This window comes from Chenopodium album, chromosome 5 (genome assembly GCF_948465745.1).
Source record: "Chenopodium album chromosome 5, dcCheAlbu1.1, whole genome shotgun sequence".
Taxonomy (NCBI): Eukaryota; Viridiplantae; Streptophyta; class Magnoliopsida; order Caryophyllales; family Amaranthaceae; genus Chenopodium; species Chenopodium album.
The window spans coordinates 74,633,185-74,655,245 of record NC_137838.1 but is presented as its reverse complement, the minus strand read 5'-3'; the positions used below and the strand labels follow the sequence as shown (position 1 = coordinate 74,655,245).

General features: G+C 31.6%; 1 protein-coding gene and 1 pseudogene across 1 annotated transcript; one reads left to right on the top strand and one right to left on the bottom strand.

Moving 5' to 3' along the window:
* The first annotated feature begins 6,406 nt into the window (after positions 1 to 6,406).
* Positions 6,407 to 9,307, top strand: LOC145631060 (putative receptor-like protein kinase At1g80870 pseudogene; annotated as a pseudogene).
* Positions 9,308 to 19,118: 9,811 nt separating this feature from the next.
* Positions 19,119 to 20,720, bottom strand: LOC145631059 (protein GAST1-like). Its single transcript, XM_081683163.1, has 4 exons — positions 20,490 to 20,720; positions 20,157 to 20,228; positions 19,912 to 19,945; positions 19,119 to 19,529 (listed from the first exon to the last, which is right to left on the bottom strand). Exons 1-4 carry the CDS (start codon positions 20,559 to 20,561, stop codon positions 19,348 to 19,350), a joined length of 360 nt encoding a protein of 119 aa, XP_081539289.1. The 5' UTR covers positions 20,562 to 20,720; the 3' UTR covers positions 19,119 to 19,347.
* Positions 20,721 to 22,061: the final 1,341 nt, after the last annotated feature.

The window sequence follows — 22,061 nt, the reverse complement described above, 5'->3', positions numbered from 1 at the left end:
GAGAAAAGCTAAACTATCATTGCTTGATAAACAATCTCTATCTCTCTCAAATGTTCATAACACAAGGAGAAACTTACAACCACTTCCAGACTACTCACTCAACCCACTAAAGAGTGCCCATATTATCAGTCCCAAAATCACTTAGTATGGACTTCTACTAAACAAGACTTGAGGTTCATGGTAGCTTCTTTAATGTGTTGTCGAGCAATATCTATTCTACCCACATGAATAAAACAAGACAAACTACAACCAATTCCATCAAAACTAATGAGATTCTCATAAAGCATTTAACCATCTCCACTTCCTTGACCCCATATGTTAAGGGAATACACCTCCAGGCACTAAGATACCACATGCTCCAATTCGCGGACACAACCTTCATTACATTAAGGCCACCTTAAATCACCCTTTGCCAAAGCATACTAGTAAAACCTAAATGTGGCAAAATTATCAAAGTGACATTGTCCAATTAGCTTATCAAATAACAACCAACATCTTGAAATAGGGGAAATAATCAATCAAGTACACACAATGAAACTATGAAATACAGGTGTTGTCGAATTGGAGGCGTGTTACCTGGTTATAACACGCCTCCATCGCCTATACAGTACACCAGTAGCTAATGTAAACTACAGATTTTATTTATTTATTTATTTATTTATTTATTTTTCCAATTTCCTGCCTATTATCACTTAACTCCAACTTGAATTCTTGCACCTAAAGCAGCAAAATCATGGCATTTTCAATTACAACCATTATCATTATTATGGGATAATGTTCTGACCAAAAATATATGAATAAAGTTTTCAGCTTAACATAAATTACATCATATAATACCCTAGAATGTCATAATTTAGGGGAATTACACAAAAACACAATGATTAACACAAATTACAATTAAATAAGATAAATTACACATAACCTAAACCCCCAAATTAAAATAACAGAATTTTAAAAAAAAATAAATAAATAAAAATAGTTTTATGTTCTAACCTTCTTGGATAGGAGATTTACAGAAGTTGACGAAGAGAATTTGGCAATTAGTGATTTCTGGAATTTTGATTGAAATTAAATAGTTACAATAAATGCGAAAATTTCTGATTGTAAATAAGTAATACTGGCGGAAAGAGACTGAGAATAGAAATAGGGAGGAGAGCGACATAGCGCAGAAATTAGGCGGGAAACTTGGTTGAATGAGAACTCATAGTTGGGTTACTTGGGTAGTTGTGGTTGCACTAGTTAGTTCTTGCCTTCTTGGTGCAAAGACCCTAACGGGGCGTTTGATATGTGGGAACGTGAGTTTGTGATTAGAGTACGATCAAGCTTATTGTTAACAAGCTTTTTAGGAATGTGAGTTTGTGATTAGAGTGCGATCAAAATTAACTATTTAAAGTGCGATCAAGCCTATTGTGCTCATGTTGGATTCGTGGCAAATTTTGAAAATGATGTCCATACATGACCCACCTATGTAGTGTAATTATCGATTACATTACATATTTACATGAGTTCAACTAATTACATTAATTCTACCAAACACCAAGATTACTTATTGTAATAATTACCCATATAGCTCTTACACAAAGGCTAGTCGAGTAGTTTCTTCAAATCAACTTTTTTATTTTTATTTTTATTTATTTATTGAGTAGTTTCTTCAATTCAACTTATTGAACTCCAATATACTTATGTAAAAACATCTGTTTTTTAAACACCAAAAATAGCTAAAAAAAAAAGTTAATTTTGTGATCAAACTATCTATTTACTCCTAAAAAGCTAACTATATTACAAAGTATCTATCATCTTTTTACCACACTTGTAACATACAAGTATAAGTACATAACATTTCATTCTCTCATCTCTTTAGGATTTGTTCCGATTTATTGAAAACAAGTGAACTGAACTGATTGGAGCTGAATTGAACTAAATTGAACTGAAATTAATTGTTTATAAGAGAAGAAAATTAGGAATTGAACTGAACTAAAATCTATACTTAGTATTTAAAAAGACAAATCACAATCACCTATATGACACATGTCATCATAATTCACCTATATGCCACATAACACATCCATTAATAATATTTCCTCTTTATACTCCCTTTTAAAGTAAAAGATAAAATAAAATGTTATTGAATGCTAAAGTTTTTATGCATTCCTAACTTGCAAATTTGAGTAAGAAAATGGAGTGTTCCATTTTCACAAAAAAAAAAAAAAAAATGTACTCCTCTCTATATCCTTTTTAATGTAAAAGTTAAAATAACAAATTATTTAATGTTAAAATCTTTATGTATTTCTAACTTGCAAATTATAAGTAAGAAAATTAAGCAAATTATTACAAAAAAAAACACCAACACATACAACACAAATAAGCAACACAGTTCAAGAAAAATAAAATGAGCTACACCCGTTCGTTGAACGGGCCAAAAGACTAGTTAAGTTGAACAAAGCAAACCCTTAATCATATGAAATTTTTTTATTTTTTATTTTTTATTTTTTATATATATATATACGTAGTATATGTTGCATAATTTATGAGAATAATTAAATATTTTTGTTCACTTAATTAACATTATCAAGCTGGCCGCCTGACCCAAATAATATGGATTGCCTTTTTGTGATCCAAATGGTGGCCCAACTTCAAACCCAGCCATATAGCCTGATCGACTCGATATTATTCCAATGTGATAGCAATCATATTCATGTCCAATACTAAGTAACGTAAACTCAAATAAAATTGACAAAAGGTCCATTCTTTTGTTTTTGGTTTTATTATTGAAGGTAGTATTTTTTATTATTTTTTTTTTCCCATGTATGTCTTATGTAGTTATGTGTTTGGGTGTTTCAGTTAGAAATATAGGAAAATGATAGCCATTATATTAACTCATTTACCCTTAAATTTGTTAGTTATAGTTAAAATCTACTTTAAAATTTTTGGATAGGTTTACCCTCAAAATTTTTATTAATGCAACAATGTTTTTACGTACCTCCAATTCATTATTTTATTCATTGAATTTGTAATCAAAAAGACATTTCAAAGCACAATTAATACTTGATATTTGTAATGCTTGTTAAAAAAAATGCAATAGAAAATGTGAGCAATAAACATTGCATTAGAATTTCGCGATTGTAAAAATTAACTCACTTGCACAATTTGCTTAAAATCTATTCATTATATGTGTAAAAAAAAAAAATAATACTCCATAATAAGATTGCGGGAAGTTTGTTGAGCTTGGACGATGGTAGCACCATAGCATAGTAAACCCTTTTTAAATTCAAATCAAGTTGGTTCTATTCATCTAAATATTAACTGTTTTAATTATACCCTTTAATATAATAAATTTTTTTTGCAAAAATATTTACTGAATATTAATGTTAAAACTTTTGCATTTAGAAGCATAAATTCTAAATATAATAGTTTCAAAAAAATAAAATAAAATGGAAGAAGTAATTTTTATTGCAAAATCTCAATAATTGTTAAAAAAAAAAATGTTATTGTAGCATCACCATAATCACGCTCTATGTCGGATTTAATTTAAACTATAGATTGCTAAAAGTCTTTATCTTTAATTAGTCAAAAGCATCTTTACATCCCACTTGGTCTCCCCTTCCGTCTCTTTCTCTCCTATCTATGCATCCATTTCATCATTACTCAATTAAAATCCCTCAAATAGTTTTCAATTTGCAATCATCATTTGTTTTTATAGATATAATTATACTCGTTAATTAAGTCCAAATTTTGCATCATTAGAGGGGAATGGGGAAGATTAGCTTGATTAATTACAAATGATTTAGCTACTTATTTTTATAATGTTGTCTCTTCAATGATTAAAATATTTTATGGCTTGGTCGTTGGCATGTTAGATGATTATTTTTTGAACATATTAATACACACTAATTCATTAAGGGCCTGTTCTTGTTGACTGAATTGAACTAAACTAAGGGTCTGTTCACATTTACTTTATTTCAGTTCAGTAAGTCCAGCTCTTAATTTCCCTCTCTCATAAAATATTCATTTCAGCTCAATTCAGTTCAGTTCAGTTAAGCTCCAATCAATTCAGTTCAGCTCAAAATCAGTTCAGTTCAGCTCATTTTAGTAAATGTGAACATGCCCTAAACTGAAATGAATATTTTATAAGAGAAGAAAATTAGGAGCTGAAATGGACTGAACTGAAAATAAACGTATGAGAACAAGCCTTAAGACATAGATCGATTCGAATATTGATAACAATTCTCTCTCTTTTTTTTGGATAAATTTGATTAAAGTTTTGAGAGAAGGGAAACTTAGACTTAAAATTTTCCAATTTCAAGCTAAGTACTTCATTAATAACTTTGTAATTTTAGCTAGTGAGCAAAAATACGATTGTTCACATGGTAATTATGTAACTAATGGTTTATTTTATCACATATCTACAAGAATAATAATTAATATTAATATTAAGTTTGAATAAATAATCACTAAAAAAATTCACTTGAAGAATTAGTACCCATAAGAAACTTCTTTTATTTATTTAGATGCAAGAAATTCATAAAAATGCAATCCCTCAAATAATATACAACAAAGAAGTTCATAGTTTTGTACATTTTTCCGTTGTATTTACCACAAGCCCTCCTCAAGGCTTGTTCACATTTATTTAATTTCAGTTCAGTTCAGCTCCAATCAGTTCAGTTCAGTTCAGTTCAGCTCCAATCAGTTCAGTTCAGTTCAGATCAATTCAGCTCTTAATTTTCCTCTCTCATAAAATATTCATTTCAGCTTAGTTCAGTTCAGTTCAGCTCCAATCAGTTCAGTTTAGCTCCAATCAGTTCAATTCAACTCATTTCAGTAAATGTGAACAGGCCCTCAATATTAAATTATGTTTACTTTGGGAGTTTGGGTTTAGTTTAATCTTTAAAAAATAATTTAATGTGGTGACTTCTTCAATTATATGTTGTATTTATTTTTAATATTTTGTTGAGTTTAATCTTTTAATATAGAATGATGACTTCATCAATGGACTAATAGAGTAACATTAGCATTGCACATAACCTGGAACAAATACGAAGTAATAAATAACAATGACATCACCACATCAAAAGTCTATCATCGTTTGATTACATTATTGACAAGATTACTTATAACTATTGCTAAATTAATCCATTACACACTCTCGTGGCAAATTGAGCTTATCATATTGGTTGCCTCTTTCTTAACGAATTCGATAATTAGAGCATTCGTTATATATTTATATCTATTGGGAGACAAATTGAGCAATGGATTACATTATTAATGTTGGTCATTTAGCTTGTGATGCTAATAACATTATTCCTTTGAAAACCTCTTTTTTTTTTTTTCTTTCTCATCCTCTCTTTCAATAATACATTAGTTATTCACCTCATAAGAAGGAGATCTCAAATAAAGTTTATCACCTTTTTTCTTTAATTATAATATATGAACTATTTGGTCTAGTTTAGGTGTTGGTCAAGTTTAAGGAATTCCGCTCCTAAGTAGAGAGAATTTTGATAATCCAAGGCAAACAAATCTTCTACTACAACTTATTTAGTCAAATTTACTATGGTTTGGAAAATTTGCTCAAAAATATATTAATATACGGAGTACTATTTCTATATCTTTACTTTTTAATTACATTATGCAATAACTATTGGCTAACCAGCTACAAAGTTTTACACACAACTAGCTACTTATTGCCAAACAAGGACATAATCATAAAACCCAAATTAAATATGAAGTATTAGTTTGAAATATTCATTAAATACCATTAGTGCAAAATATGGTTAAAGTTCGATCAAATCAATAGATCAGATCAATATCGAAAAGTTTTTCCAAACATATCCAATGAATAATAAAACCAATTACCATGAAGCATGAATATTTCCTATCAAAAAAGCATACAAAAACAAAAATTCAATCATCAAATAACTTGAAAAAAATCTAAAATTCTTAATCATCCAACTGTAAAGCATATTAGCATACCCAAAATTTCCTTGGATAAAGAGTTCAATGAGTATTTACAGGAATTACCAAAACTTTATCTTATGTTTTTTCCCCCTCATTATTCAAACATCTTTTACTTTTTTTTAGGAATGTGAATATCCCACCCCTTTAAAGTTTATTAAAAAGCAATTTCATAATCTAGACAAAATTATCACTTTCTTGGACCCCCACCACCCAAAAAAAACGAACTCTTATTTTACTCTTTTTCAACATGAAATCTGCAAAATACCCAGCAATACAAACACAAATATAGAAAAAGTTTGCAACTTTGATTTTTGTATCATCCTAAAATCAATATAACTAGCTATTGCATGCTTCAATTGGGTCATTTTCATCATTCAACACTATTTGCACACCAAGTGTTTGTTAAAATGTCAATGAGAGATTGATCATATTTTTTTATAGGTAAGTAATATTTGCCAACTTTTAGCTTATTTAAAACTTTCCCACCTCCATTAATGCTGTTGTATAGCTATTGTTTGAATTTATATCTTGTATATTCTTGTTGATTTATGCTCCATTGATGCATATTTATCTTTTGGGTCAAAGCTTTGCTACTCAAACAATTCTTTTTTTTTTCCTGACCAAATCAAAATTAGAGTTTCCCCCTCTTTTTTCAATCAAATATTGAGTGATCTTTGTGGATAATCACAAGAGATAAATTCTTGGTTCATGCAGCCGACCCCATCTTTTCGGGATTAAATAATCCTTTTGGCATTGCATTGTTGTTGTTGTGTGTATTGGACTCAATTTTTTGAACTTGACATTGCTAAGCAAATAATGCCTTCAAGACCCATTTCACCAGATCAAAAAACCACTGCAAATACAAGATCTAAAGTTGTTCTTCTTGCAATAACAATCTCAGCAGCAGCAATTTTCTTGATGACTATAGTATACATCCTATACCATTTATGGGATACCTTTTTTCGTCGTTCAAGAACCAACCCTTTTGACTCAGCTCCTACTTTGAAGCTCCAAAAATTTAGTTACAAAGAGCTGAAATCAGCTACAAATAAGTTCAACCCAGATAACTCCATTGGTAAGGGAGGTTTCGGTACAGTTTTTCGAGGGATTTTAAAGGATGGGAAGTCTGTGGCAATCAAGAAACTTGATGCTGCATCTTCTTTACAAGCTGAGAGGGAGTTTCAAAGTGAGCTTACTATACTTGGTTCAATTAGATCACCTCATATTGTGTCATTGTTGGGGTATTGTATTGAGAAGAATAAGAGGGTTTTGGTGTATGAGTATATGCCTAATCGTAGTGTTCAAGACTTGTTATTTAGTGATGTGAATGTGAGTTTAGGGTGCATGAATTGGGAGAGGAGGTTTCAGATTATTCAGGATGTGGTTAGAGCGCTCGAGTTTTTGCATAATGAGTGTGACCCTCCTGTGATTCATGGTGATATTAAGCCTAGTAATGTGCTGCTTGATTGGGATTTTAAGGCAAAGATATCGGATTTTGGGTTGTCCAGGGTGAAGGTGGAGGATGAAGTTGGGATTGATTTGTTTAGTCAGGAATTGGGTAAGAGTCAAGAATTGTGGAAGAGCCAAGATCTTTCTGGGAATTTGAATGGTGAAACCACCCCAACTGTTGGAACTCCTCCAATTGAAGGTCATTGTAGTAGTGGTGAGGTTGATTTTGCTTTGGCTTTGCAAGCATCTAGCTCATCTAAGCATGTCAAGGGTTCCCATAACACGAACGGCTTGAGTAGTGCTAATTCATTGAGCTATAACTGTAGTAGCAAAGCCAGTCCGAAAGGGAAAGAAGTTTTGGTGGAAGATATTGTTGGTTCATATGATCCGGAGTTTTCTAGTGTTGAGCATAGTAAAGAGCTTGGTGTGGATGACACCGGAGAGGGAAAACAATGGGGGAAAGATTGGTGGTGGAAACAGGATGATAGTAGTGAAGTGTGCAGCAAAGATTATGTTAATGAATGGATTGGCACCCAAGTTTGTGGTTCAACGAATCGGGATTGGGAGAGTAGTATGAGCTCGCCAATGGAATTCAACCTAGGCTATTCACCTCAGCTGGATAAATTAGAAGAAGAGAAGGAAGAGCTTGGTTGCCCTGATGAAAAGGGGTTTGAGCCAAAGGACAAAAGCATTCAGAAGAACAAACCTAGGAAAATGCAAGATTGGTGGAGACAGGAGAAACTTGATGAATTGAGCAAAAAAGGAAGTAAGCGAAAGAGTCTTGAAAGCAAGATGCGGAAAAGAATCAGAGTACCACATTTTGGCTTAGGTCGACAATTTTGCATCTTCAACAGAAGAAGTTTAAAGGAACATAACCAGGAAGATAACAGCCTAAAACACGAGTTTAGTTTCAAGAAGGTTTGGAAGAAAAAACATACACGTTCGATGGGAAGTGAGTTGAGTGGAGAATTATTCAGTAGGGAGTTGAGCAGTACAACTAGTATGAGAGGCACTTTATGCTATATAGCCCCAGAATATGGAGGATGTGGTTACTTGATGGAGAAGGGTGATATATACAGCTTAGGTGTTCTTGTGCTAGTGATAATTTCTGGTAGAAGGCCATTGCATGTTTTGAATTCACCTATGGAGTTTGAGAAAGCGAACTTGGTAAGTTGGTGTAGGCATTTAGCTCAAGTTGGAAATGTTTTAGAGCTTGTAGACGAGAGACTGAAAGATGCATACAATAAGGAGCAGGTGACATTGTGTATTAATTTGGCCTTGGCATGTTTGCAAAGATTGCCAGAACTGCGTCCAGAAATTGGAGATATTCTTAGGATTTTGGGAGGAGAAATGGATCTCCCGCCATTACCATTTGAGTTTTCTCCCTCCCCACCTTCTAAATTTTACAGCAGGTCGAGGAGAAGACAGTCAGAGTAACCTCTTTATCTTAATTCATCATGTATTTATCTGCATGTAAAATAAAAAAGGTGAATGAACCATCAGTAGAAGGAAATGGCTTGCTGATGGAAATAATTCCTTTGTATTGAATACTGAATAATGTAAGCTTGATTAGCTGTACATTTTAGTGTCATTTTCCCTTTCAGCTTAGAGAAATTGTACATGCAAAGCTAAAAACATGGTTTTCGATTTTCCTTGATTTGATGCCATTGTGCCAAGAATCTTGAACTCGGAATTGGAAAGGCTTCCATGTTTCATATGCAGTTGTCATAGCTCCAAACTAGAAATCTTCAACTGTATTCACAAAAAAATACTTGAAATGTTGACCTGAATTCCTTTACAAGCATAACAGATTGTTACTGTGCCATAGATACCTTTGTTGCAGCTTAAGTTATGTTTTCTGGAATATTTTTTTTGCTCATATGAGTACTTATTTAGTACCCCTGTATTCCAGGGACGGGTATAGATCCCAACTTTTGGCAACTCAAAAACTTACCTCAGTTTCAGAACTACATCCGTACATCCCTAATTGGTGTATGTTAACGTAGATCAAGGATGGAGGGAGTATTGAGTTATTGACCATACTTTGGTATGGCGTTCAGATTCCTACATAAGCGGCGATATGTCATTCTCCAAGTCTTTTGGTACTGCACCTATTACCCACCCTTGTTCAAGCAATGGTATGTACAATTTAACACTTGTTCATATTTGTAATAATAGAAACATCATCTAGTCTCTAGATTGTTCTTTCATCACAGGTTCCAGGCAGATTGCAATAATTTTGCTGCGAGTGTCAGAGATTAAATGTGGGAGGAATCTCAGTGACAAACTGGCAGGTGTGAAACTCTGAGTTTACCAGAAATGATGTTTGACTGTTGAATACCAATTGCCATATCATATGAAGCATTATTGTTTCTTGGATTGTATAGTTTTTTAAAGTTGGAATAAAATAATTGAATACTTGTCTGCTAGTTCTGGATTAATTTACCCTTTACTGTACTTTGCAATTTGCATGATGCCCATGTTTTAAAAAGCGGGTGAATTATTCTTTGAAATTGCAATTTAATTTGATCTTATTTCCCCTTTAATCTTCTTTATTGGATCTTAATGAGTCTGATCAGCTCAGATGTGGTTGATTGTAGCTTTTATGAAATTTAAGCCCATCTTCAAGAGTTATGTTTCTTGGTACTTGGTAGGCGTGTAAAATGAAGACTCTTAGTTGGTGTTTATGCATTTAAGAGGAAACAAATGCAGCTAGGATTTAGAGTATAAACCACAAATTAACATTACAAATGCACGTAATGTTAATAATTATAGAGTAGTCCACATCTATATTACTCATACTTGACTAGAAGTGTTAGATATGAGTACGTGTCTAAGTGTATAAAACAACCATTTATGTAATTTTTGTCCATATGAAATGTATTCAACGAGTGTCATACCATTGTCTGGGTGTGGAGTATATCCGTTAAGTTGGAGTAAAATAGGTTACATTTGGAGGTGTAGAGCGGGTTAATTAGTTTGGATCGGATTTAGTCTGGGTCAGGTCATGTACGATCTGATCATTTTTGGCTGTATTGTCTATTAGCTTATTATGATAATTGATTCCACATTAATAGGCTGTCTTAATTCTGCTTTAATTCGAGTTAGGTCGGGTAATTTAGGTGCGCTTGCCAGCTCTAGTCAGTACACAAAGTCCACCAAGGCATTAAAGGTTGAGTTATTATTCTTAGTTTGCTTCTTTGAGTGTAGTTTGCGGAGGATTCATGCTTGGTTCTGCATTTGTAAACTCCTCGTTGGTCGAATATCACTAAAGAACATAAATCTGTCCCTACTGAAACAGGTCCAAATTAGTAAGATTGGACCACAAATTTGCATGTTTTAATAGGACAAGTAGAAACAGAATAAGTGGAAAGTGGTAGGTTAGATCAAATTGAAGACAGAATTTGACATTGCAGATTTGGTGTTGTAAGTTTCAGATGAATTTCTAAGTCATGCACTCATGCGTCAGTTTCGTCGTTGAATTACTTCATGATAAAGTGGGTCATGTAGCTTTCAAGATAGAACCTATACCTCATTTTTGTTTCAGATGTGCTCAACTATGAAAGCAAGTTCTTTGTGTGTCAGCATCACGAGGAACATGAAGGATCAACAATTGAAAATAGTGGTTTTTGTGCACAATAACAACCTATGTTACTCAGACTCGGGTACTTGTGTCGAACATGAGTATGCGTTCAAGTGTCTGACTTGACTGTTTTTTTTAAAAACAATCCCTTGATTTTGGCTTGAATTGAAGTGTCCTTATTGATGTCTGAATGTCCAGAATCTAGTCTTTGGGGTAAAATGAAGAGGGTGAGTAAGTACGAAATAAGCCCAATATAGCCTCACCTGCTTGATGGGCCAACAACATGAGTTTCTCTGAGTCTATTAAGCCTTACACATGGACTAACCTATTAGAGCACCTAGCTTATGACCAATCAGGTTTCGGTTCAGCCGTGGCCAGAACTGACCTGCAACCTGGAGTGAAATTGAAGCCATTACACTACCACATTACATGCCTGATTTATGTAGGCTTGGTCTGATTGGAGCCCAGCCTGAACTCGGCTTAGACTAGCCCATTGGTCTCGGAGAAACAATGAAATGTTGCTGACCCTTGGAAGAACATACAGAAGGATGACATAAAGTCGTTTACAATTTAGCCTCTTTTCTGTGCTTGCCTCAGCCCTAAAATATATCCAACACTCTAAGCACCATTCACATGATACTGCAAATAAGTATGCCTTTGTTAAAATGCAAAAGCTTATGTGAAATAATATGACATGTAAAAGCTCTTTCTATATTCCATATTTCCCATCAGCATCCCTCAGAAACTGCTGTTGTACTGCTAATAATGATACTTCTCTTGACAGAGAATCTGTATCATATACAAGTACTCCGTACTATTTGCTAAACCTATCTTCTACTTCCTTTGCTCTAAATTAATTCACTTTGATAATGTAATCTAAACTACTAAAGTTACAATTAAATTTGACCAAAAGGAGTACATATCGACATATCGTGGTATATGGACAATGATATGATATTTGTAAGTTGTGTTTACAGTCAAATCAAAATTATCAATGTGTTTATTGCAATTGATTTTGTTAGATTAGTAATACTAGCTCTGCTCTGAAGGTTTCATAGCACAGCATTAGTTGTACTAACAGGTAAGTGGTACTTTTGGCAATTAAGCATGTTAGTTAGACTTCATACAAAAATTCGTCGCAAACTATGGCTCTCGGGGCTAACTTCATCAGTTCATCGTTTCCCATTTGGCTCAGGCCCTCAGCAGTTGGTTCTTGTTTCAGAGTCATGCACGATACAGCTGAACTTAGCTCGCAACTGCGCACCTTTTTTCTTAGCATTATCTCCAGAAAGACAAGTAAGAATATTTATTTGATTTTACTTTTCCAAATTTCACCTTAATTTTACCTAGAACTCCTAGAAGTCCCAAACATAAAGTATATATGAATATTTTGTCTCCATGTTTTTTTTTTTATTTTTTGATTTTTTACAAAAAAAAAATTTTGTAGGAGAAATTATGCAATATTTTCTTTATAAATTAAGGCAAGTGTGAATGTAAATTATAGATTCAAATTTGGAATTATTGCTGTTGAGATATGGTTATATTCTGGCTAGAATTTTAGAAGTTTGTTTGGTAAATTAGTTAATTTCATAATTGCAAGAAACTTCCAAATTCTAAATCCTCTAGATGGTCCAATTAGTCTTGGAGACCAAGGCATCAATCTAAGACTATTCTATCTTTGGTTCCCCATGGTTTTCTACATGTATAAATTATGTAAACCCCTTCATAAGATATTAAATTACATCACAAATTAATCACATTGTAATTACGTACTTTGCATCAAATTACATAATTAATGGCTGGCCCTGGTTTGTACTACTTCTTTCCCACTGATTACTTCGTCCCTCCTTTATACTCTACCATAGATGATCAAATCACTAGCCTTCCTACACCAAAGATTCAAGTCAAGAGCTCACCTGTTGATCCTCGTGACAATGATCGTGATCATGATGATCGAAAGCTATCGATGGACAAGAAGAGCAAGAGTATGTTAGCGATCAAGACTAGTGCAAAACCGAGAGAGATTAAGCCTGTTCATAAGCATGCTATGTTTTAAATCAAGAATTTTTGTCTACTAATTAAAAGGGGAGTTATTATTGTCCTTTTTCTTTGATTTTATTGTTTATTTCTTAGTTTTAATGTGCAATAATTAGGGTTCTAGTGGTTTGCTTATGCTCCAAGTTTAGATCTAGTATACATTGTAAATTTAGTACTACTAAAAGATCAAATGCTCAATAGATGATTATTTTCCATAAAGTCAATTAAAAAATCATATAATTTGAAGGAAACATTGACTCTTCTAATCCAGTTATTACTTTAATAAAACTTCTAATATAGATTTTCATGGGTTTCAGTACGTATACAAAATTTAAATATTACAGAGTAAAAATTTGTGTCTCAGGTACTGTACTAAGCAAAAATCAAATTGTTCTTATTTAACCGGGATAATTAGCTTATTCAAGTAAAAAAAAAAAAGTTAATAATATGAGAACTACTTAAATTGAAGATCATTGTGAGCTTAATTATAGACAACTTTCTACATAAACTCAGTTATATCAAGTGCATCGTACAACTAAAGATGTAATCGTACTTACAAAGTACCTTATAGTGTACAACCAATTGTGCAATGACGAATATGATATTTTCTTACCAACTTAACAAATCAAATATCCTTCATAGGGATGGCAGTGGGTCGGGTTAAATGGGAGACCCGCCCAATCCCTGCCCAAGTGGGGCGGGGATGGAGGGAGGTTTGGCGGGTGATGGGTATGGAGGTACCATCATCCGCATCCGACCCGCCCATTTCCATCCCTAATCCTTCACTCGTTCTCATGCATGCATACACAATCATAGCACTATGAAAATTGGGCTAAAAGTTGAGACAATCTCCAAGAATTAGATTGCCGCAATTAGAGTGGTGTCACTACTCGGGCCAACCTTCACCAAACACCTAGAAAGGAAGTGTGTTTAGAAACCACTTCTTGTTAATCATAGGTCATAAACTCACAATAATGCCTAATTTTTTTTATTTTTTATTTTTTTTAAAAAAAGGTAGATGCATGCGCATGCAAAATATGCAATGTGTGTGGTGATGGTGCACACCACGTATGAGAAGAAGGGTCTAGTGATGGACCGTCAACTTTGGATGATATTGATAAGTTGACTTTTTATTCTTTTTCTAAATTTAATTTGGCTTTTCGTTTTCTAATAAAGCCATCATATATATATTTTTTTTCTTATAAGAGAAATTAAAGTGGTTGGCCTCCTATAATATACACTAGGCATGATTCTAGCAACACCCAACAACCAAAGAGAGAGCGCGCGAATATTCGGTATTACAGTTGAAAATTTATTATATTCACTTTCTATATGTAAACCGCAAGCAGTCGTCATTTCCCCACGCCAAATTGTTTAGGACATCATTAAGAGTAAAATATACAAGTAATAGGCAAGCTAAGGTCTCATATAAAATTTCAATCAAACAAATAAGATAATCAATAAGTTCTCTCATAAAATTATTTAAATAAAAACAACTAAGTTAATAAGATCAATAAGGTCTCATGTAATATCTAAAAAAAATTATACTAATCATAATTACTACGTACTATTTTTATGCTCTAGGTTGTAATCTATTGACCCGATTTTTTCGTATCTAAACTTAATTGGACTTATTAGACCTATTAAAACTTATTTTATTTGATTTGTAATTTTAAGTTAGATAAGCCTTATTAGAATTTATTTTTTCTTAATGAATTCAAACTTATCTAAATTTATTAAACTAGAAATAATTAAAATAAGGTGAACAAGGTTATTCAACTTGATATGCAAAGGAGATACGACGTACACCCAGAACTAATCCCCGAATAATCCGAATTAGCCCAAAGAATGAACTGGGTGGAACAGCAAAAAAAAGAGAATACGACGTACAATCTTTATTACTCCCTCCGTCCCCGATTGATAGTCACTTTTGAAGAAAAATCACGGGAATTAAGTAGAATTAAGAAAGTACATTGAAAAAGTAAATTTACATTGGGTATGCAAAAAAGTAGAGAGAGAAAGTAATTAAAGTACATGGGAAAGTAAATTTACATGGGAAAGTTAAATTTGCACAAATATTTTTGCAAATGTTAGAGAATTTTGGTAAAAAAATTAATATTAATGGTACTTGAAAAAAAACAAATGTGACTAACATTTTGAGTCACCAAAAATGGCAAAAGTGACTATCAATTGGAGACGGAGGGAGTAGATTATTAAATATGCGTAAACGTACTATCATGTGATTATTTGACCAACTAATTCTTTTAACACGACTGAGTAACCCTTATAATATTAACAAATTTGTGTAATTTGATTGGGCACCGTTGCATAATCATCCCTAATAGCCAGTCAATCTCCAACCGACCTTCCAAAAAGTCACATTCAACAACCATATTTTATGGGATTCCAATTTGTAACCCTTTTTCACTTCCTATAAATAAGTCTCAAATTACACCAACAAAATTAGTTAGTTGTATTTTCCAAGACTAGATTTCCATCTTTAGAGTTTTCTTCATTTTTTAACATTTCTCAACCATTCAAACAAACAAAAAAAACCTACCATTCTCAAATCTTATTTCCCTTCATAAAAACTATATTTCCAAATTTAAATGGCTGGTCTTCAATACAGATTCTTCCCTACTGATTTCTTCGTGCCAACTTTCGAGCCTACCGTTGTTGATTCATCTCCAAAAGCGATGTCATCCTTAATCAACTCCAACCATCGAATCGAAGACGATGATTCTAGTGAATTGTCTAAGAATAAGGATATCAAATTCAATAACAAGAAGTTTGCTAAGCTTTCTACGGATTCACCTCAACGGTCCATTACACCTGTGACTAAGAAAGATTAGATTTTTATTTGCAGGTTTTATTTTTAATGGTTGTTTTTAATCTTGTAATGATTGGAGTTTATATTATCATATTATGAGTATTAGCTATTAATCAAGAGGCTTTAAAAAAGATAATATTGAACAAAACCTTTAATAATCAAGGTTATTGTTGCATTAATACATCTAACTTATTAGTATAATTATGGTTTAATATGGCAATAGTTTGAATGTATGATATGATAATAATTTTTTTTTTTAAAAAAAAGAGAGAAAAAATAGGAACTTGATTTGTACTTGTAAAGTTGTAAGTTAATTTGTTGCAATTTTTGTACAAATCAATGAGTGGATTTGCAATGAAATATACAAGTGTTTACATGGATAAATTTTCTAGATTGTGGTGTTTTATTAATTTCTGTCCAGTTATACAATTTGAATTTTCTTTGATGATTCAATTTTGATTAGATCATTGTACTACTCTTTATCTAGTTTATAGAGAGATCATTTATTTAAAAAATTAAAAGATACTATAAATCTATAATAAAGTGATCAAAGTTCTTCTATTGTTTTTCTTTATATAGTCTTTTATATTTTGTTCTTGATTTATTAGGGAATAGAAAAAAGCTTTGATTGAAGATTACAAAATTTCAATTTAACAAAGAAAAATGGAGTAGAGGCTCTTATTCTTCTTCTTCTTCTGTCGTTTCTAAGCATGTCAAGGGTTTTGACTTTCGAGTGTCTTTAACGGATTCCAATGTTCAATCAACTTACGGTTGTACCTTATACACGATCTAGAATATTATACAAAATAATCATTAGTTATCGAATCAATTTAATAGACACATACATTTTCAGAATGATCTTAATGTACTAAATTTAGTCATTTATGTGCAAATTCTTATTTGTTCTAGGTAAACTTAGAGATATTGATATATAATTACCCATGTTTATTAATTTGGTCATCTTATTAGTTTAACTCATTTAGATAAGAAATTTTTGGTCATCTTATTAGTTTAACTCATTTATATAAGAAAAAACCCTTAAATACACCTAAAGCATGTGCGGAAATAATGTACTCCCGTTCTTTTCACTTATAGACACAAAAACCTTTCTTTTACTCTATGTTGTATACCATTTATATTCATCTTCTGTTATCCCTACAAAGGATTATTTTATGTAATTCCAAGTTCCAATTTTTCAAACTTGTACTATAAAAATAAAGCCGCCATCCTAGACCACTTCTTTGGAATTTCGAATAATAAAAATTGCAATTAATAAATGGATATGCTAGCTCATTCTATATTCTAAGAAGAAACTAAACTTTCACACATTTTTTTTTCCTGTTATTTTAATATTTTAGTGGTATAAACTAGTCAAAATTATGCGAATTTTATGCTTGTAGCTTTTAAATAGGGACGAATCATTCGGTTTTGAAATGTTCACATGTTTTTGTAAACTAATTTTTTTTCTAGATGTGGTTGCCTCCAACTTGCAAATACTCTCCAGCCCAAAAGCATCCAAGCCCAGCCCAATCCATAGTCCTATACAAGCTTATTTCTAGAAGCAGAGTAATGGCTAAACCCAAAGGTATCAACCATTTTGGATCCATAATCACCCATTGATCCAACAGACCAAGACCAAGCTAGTCGGCTACTATTATGGACCCAACATTTAAGTGTTACACATTGTTAAAATGTGGTGATATACATGCAATAATTGTGTTGTACATTTATACATATTCGATACTCTCAAATTTACCATACTTCAAGTCCGTTCTGATTGACTGAACTGAGCTAAACTGAAATGAACTTATTGGAGTTGAATCGAACTGTACTGAATTGAACTTATTGGAGCTGCACCGAACTGAACAGAATTGAATTGAGCTGAATATTTTATGAGAGAAGGAAATTAAGAACTGAACTGAACTTATTGGAACTGAATTGAATTGAAAATAATCTGAAGAGAACTGAGCCTTCGTATAATTAAAATAATTTGCTGGCAATCACAAGACCGTAATCTAATGAAGAAAAAAAAAAGATTAAGTACAACTATACTAGTTTAAATGACATCAGAATTTGCCTAATGACCAAAGATAATAGTTTTGTCAATATGGTCCAGGGTTTTAGACTATATCGTGATTCCTGATTAATTAGTAATGAAGTTAGGACTATAACCAGGGATGGAAATGGGTATGGTCTAGCAATACTCGGTGCGGTACCCGGACTTTTTTCTTATCCATATCACATCCATACTCTACCCGGATCTTAGAGTCTAAATTTTTTAGACCCTTATTTGGACCCTATGGGTTTGGATAGGGTCCAATGTCCAATCAGGGTCTTTTACCTTAATTATTAATTAAAGTCAACCTATTCAAATAACGATATATATACACTATGCCTTTCATACTTTGTGCCAAAAAAATGCAAGTAAGTAATAGAGTAATCCATATATAAAACAATTTTGTATTTCAACCATCAGCTCAAGTTTTTGTTTGAATTTGTTCTCTAACATATTATCAAAAGCTAGTGTGGCATAAAAGTCAAGGGTTCAAATTCAATCCACCTCTATTTTCAAATGAATATTAAGCGCTAGGTATGAACACTAATTAAAAAAAAAAATTGTTATTGCTAGTTTATTCATTCAGTTTAATTATTTTGAGAAATTTTTTATGTCATCCTAGCCTAATTTTCAAGTTTATTACTTCGTACTTCCTCTGATTTTTTACTTGACCTGTTTTTTTTATCACGTTTGCCAATGCAAAACTTTAACGTTCAATAACATTAATTCTCCATAATTAAAAAATATAAAAGTTATATATTATGATAGTACTTATTGAGACGAATTCAAAATGATCCAACATGAATATGTTTTTCTTTATATATTATTCACAAAACACGGTCAAAGGAGGGATGATGAATAGTGTAAAAGTCAAAGCGGATCAAGTAAAAAAGAACGGATGAAGTATTTGTTAAAATGACTGATAATATAATATGGTCCTAGCTATACCAATATTTGCTGAGTCATCATATCATAATAAAAATTTACATAAAATATGGTCTTATACCAACACTATTTGGGAGAGCAATGAACCTAAACCATGTTTCCTCATACTATCACTATCAAAGATCAAATGACATCCATATTATATTGCATCAGATTATATTATATTTTACTATTATATTATGTTATCAATAACAATATTTTTGCGTATTACAAAAGAGAAATCGAGAAAGACAGACAGCGATAACACGTACGTATCATAATGGTAATTAAGTACACATAAGTTGTAAGATTTATACCATATCAAAGACCAAATGACATCCATATGTTGCACCAGATTATATTATCTTGTATCATATTATATTATCAATAACAATATTTTGGTATTACAAAAGAGAAATTGAGTAAGACAGGGAGAGATAACACGGAAGCACGTATTAAAACGTTAAATACACAAAAGTTGTAAGATTGGTATTAAGAATTATAAAAAGTTAAAGATTAAGGGCATTTAGGACCACCCCTCTTGGTCTTCCAATTGTTGTAGCAAGGGCAAGATTGCTTGTTGCCATAAGTACCAGTAGGAACACACAAACACTTTGCACAACATTTGTTACAGAAAAACAAACATGGCTTCTTGTACTGCGTATTTGAACACCTATATGAGCATCTCGGTCCACATTCTGTTCCAAACAACAAACAACAAACAACAAATTATGAGTTACTAGTACTACTACTCTATTCGCGGAATTCAATGAATTTTTTTTTTCGTTTTTATTAGCAATACTATAAGTGCTAATTTATAAACCATGTTCAATTCGACTCTACTTTTTTTTTTTAAAAAAAAAATTATTAATATTGATCAAGAATTACTTTTTGTGACTGTTGAATCAATAGAAGTAAGTTTTGATTCAATCAATGAAAGTTATGAACTTATGATAAGAATTATAATAATTTCCATATGGTCACTAAAAATTAAGCGAATAACTAAATTAATCACAAGACAAGCAAAGTGCATGCACCAAACATATGGACATATGGTTAAGTTTAGTAAAATAGATGTACCTTGAGGCTGCAGGCTTCCTGGGGTGTATCCATACTGAAATTACATCAAAATTCGTAAGTTAAAACCTCGTATAAGTCAATCCAAAAATATATATAATGTGGGTTTTTCGATACATTAAAAATAATTATTTACTGAGTTATATAAATAAAAAAAATTAATAATAATAAAAAAAACAAAAAAAAAAAAAACTTTTCCACCACTTTTCTTTCAATAATTCAATAAAAGTGACAGTAAGTTGTCTTACCGAAGGCAGATTGTTAGTAATGTTTGAGGATTGTGGGCTTGGACTTGGAGCAACGTCATGAGTATGGGTTGGCTGCATCAACAACATAATCAATGAGTCTCATTACCACTTACTAGCTTACAAAAATATGTGACAAATTATTATTATTTTTTTGATAATTAATTTCAGTTATTAAATAGATAGTATGAATTACAAGAATATCTTGCATTAACGAGAACAATTAATTATCAATGCATACGAAAAAATTTCACTAGGACAATAAAACTCTCAACATTGTTAAAATTTCACTAATTAATTGACGATGAGATTAAAGAGAAGTATATTGGCACTTACATGATTTTCTGCGGGAGAAAAATGGAGGAACATAACAAAGATGAAAATGGTACACAAAAGCTTCATTGCCATTGCTTTTTATTTTTTATTATTTTTTTTTTTTTTTAATTCCAACACAAATAAATGTGTTTATCTCTAAATTAAAAGTAGTAGAAAAAGAAAGAGCAACAAAATAAGAGAGAGAGAAAAAAGTGAGGTGATAAATAAAAATGAGAGTGATAGAGTTTGGTGGTTACTAACTATATTTGGAAGGTATTTATAGGCAGTTGTGACCGGTATTTTTACTATTTTAAAATATGTTTTCTTTTTTGAAAAACAAAATCAATTGAAGAAAGGTTAATTAGTTGAAATATGGGACCAAAATAATCTATACAAAATGGACAAATTACATTTATGGGTTTATGGCAGAGTGTTGAGAAGGAACGAATATTGTCCACTCTCTATAATCAAGGAAATTATCACTTCATCAGCAACAAATATAACGAAAACGTTAAATTCGAAAATTCAATTTGCATCTGATAAACTCCGATTTCTTTTTAAGTTGGTTGGAAGTTCGGTTAATTATAAAAAATAATACTTCCTCCGTTTATTTATAGTTGCAACACACACTTTATCACGGTATTTAAGAAAAATGGACCTCACATGATATAATACACTTAAAATGAGGTTAAAAGGTTGTTAAGAGTATAATCAAGTGGGCCATGTGTTTTATATAAAGGTAATAGTACAATTTTCACCATAAAAATCTTTTTTTTATAGTGTGAAACTGTGTTACAACTATTGTGACATTTCAGTGTTGCAACTATACAGAAACGGAGGAAGTAATAATAATAATACTTTTTTTTTTAAAGAAATAATAATACTTTTTTAAACAAGAGAAACATTTGATATTCTCTTTTCTTTTTTTTTTTCTTTTGATTTTTATAAATTACATATTCAACTTTAAAATGTTATGGGCTTAATAAGATGTTTTGATAGTCTTCTACATTCCTATCAAGAATAATATTGAGATAAATATGTGCATATATACATTATATTTTCTAACTCACCAGCTTTGTTATTAGCATCACCGCATCAATGTGTAACATTTCCCATAGTTGATGAAACGAAAACAATATTCAATGATCGATTATTTAATCAATTTTGTAATTTTTCTTAGATTAGCAACAATAAATTATTAATAGTGCAACAAATAAACTAAGTTACTTTAAAGATCAAACAATCTAATTAACCACTCGATAGTCAACTATGGCATATGGTCAAAGAGCTAAATCGTTACAAAGTATATAAAATTTAATTAAAGAGATTTGTCGGTAGAAACTTAGTTATACTAGTTGTGTATATGTACTAATTTTGGTAAGCATATGAGTATATTCAACAACAGCCGTGCACATTAATACAAATTTTTCATTTATCTTCTAATAATTTTGGATTTTAGTAGAAATTTATACATTTATCTCCTTTATTTATCAATACTAATTGAATAAATTTTATTTTATTGAAAAATAAATCTAATAATTTTATCAATAAACCTAAGAACATGGGTTTGAAGAAGAAGGATCACATGCAATA

What these genes read in the sequence shown, in the direction of transcription:
- LOC145631059 (XM_081683163.1), bottom strand. Translation starts at nt 20,561, where the DNA reads ATGGCAATGAAGCTTTTGTGTACCATTTTCATCTTTGTTATGTTCCTC. An exon ending in TTACTAACAATCTGCCTTCG is followed by an intron (nt 19,946 to 20,156) that starts GTAAGACAACTT and finishes ATGTAATTTCAG; the next exon opens with TATGGATACACCCCAGGAAG. An exon ending in AGGAAGCCTGCAGCCTCAAG is followed by an intron (nt 19,530 to 19,911) that starts GTACATCTATTT and finishes TGTTTGGAACAG; the next exon opens with AATGTGGACCGAGATGCTCA.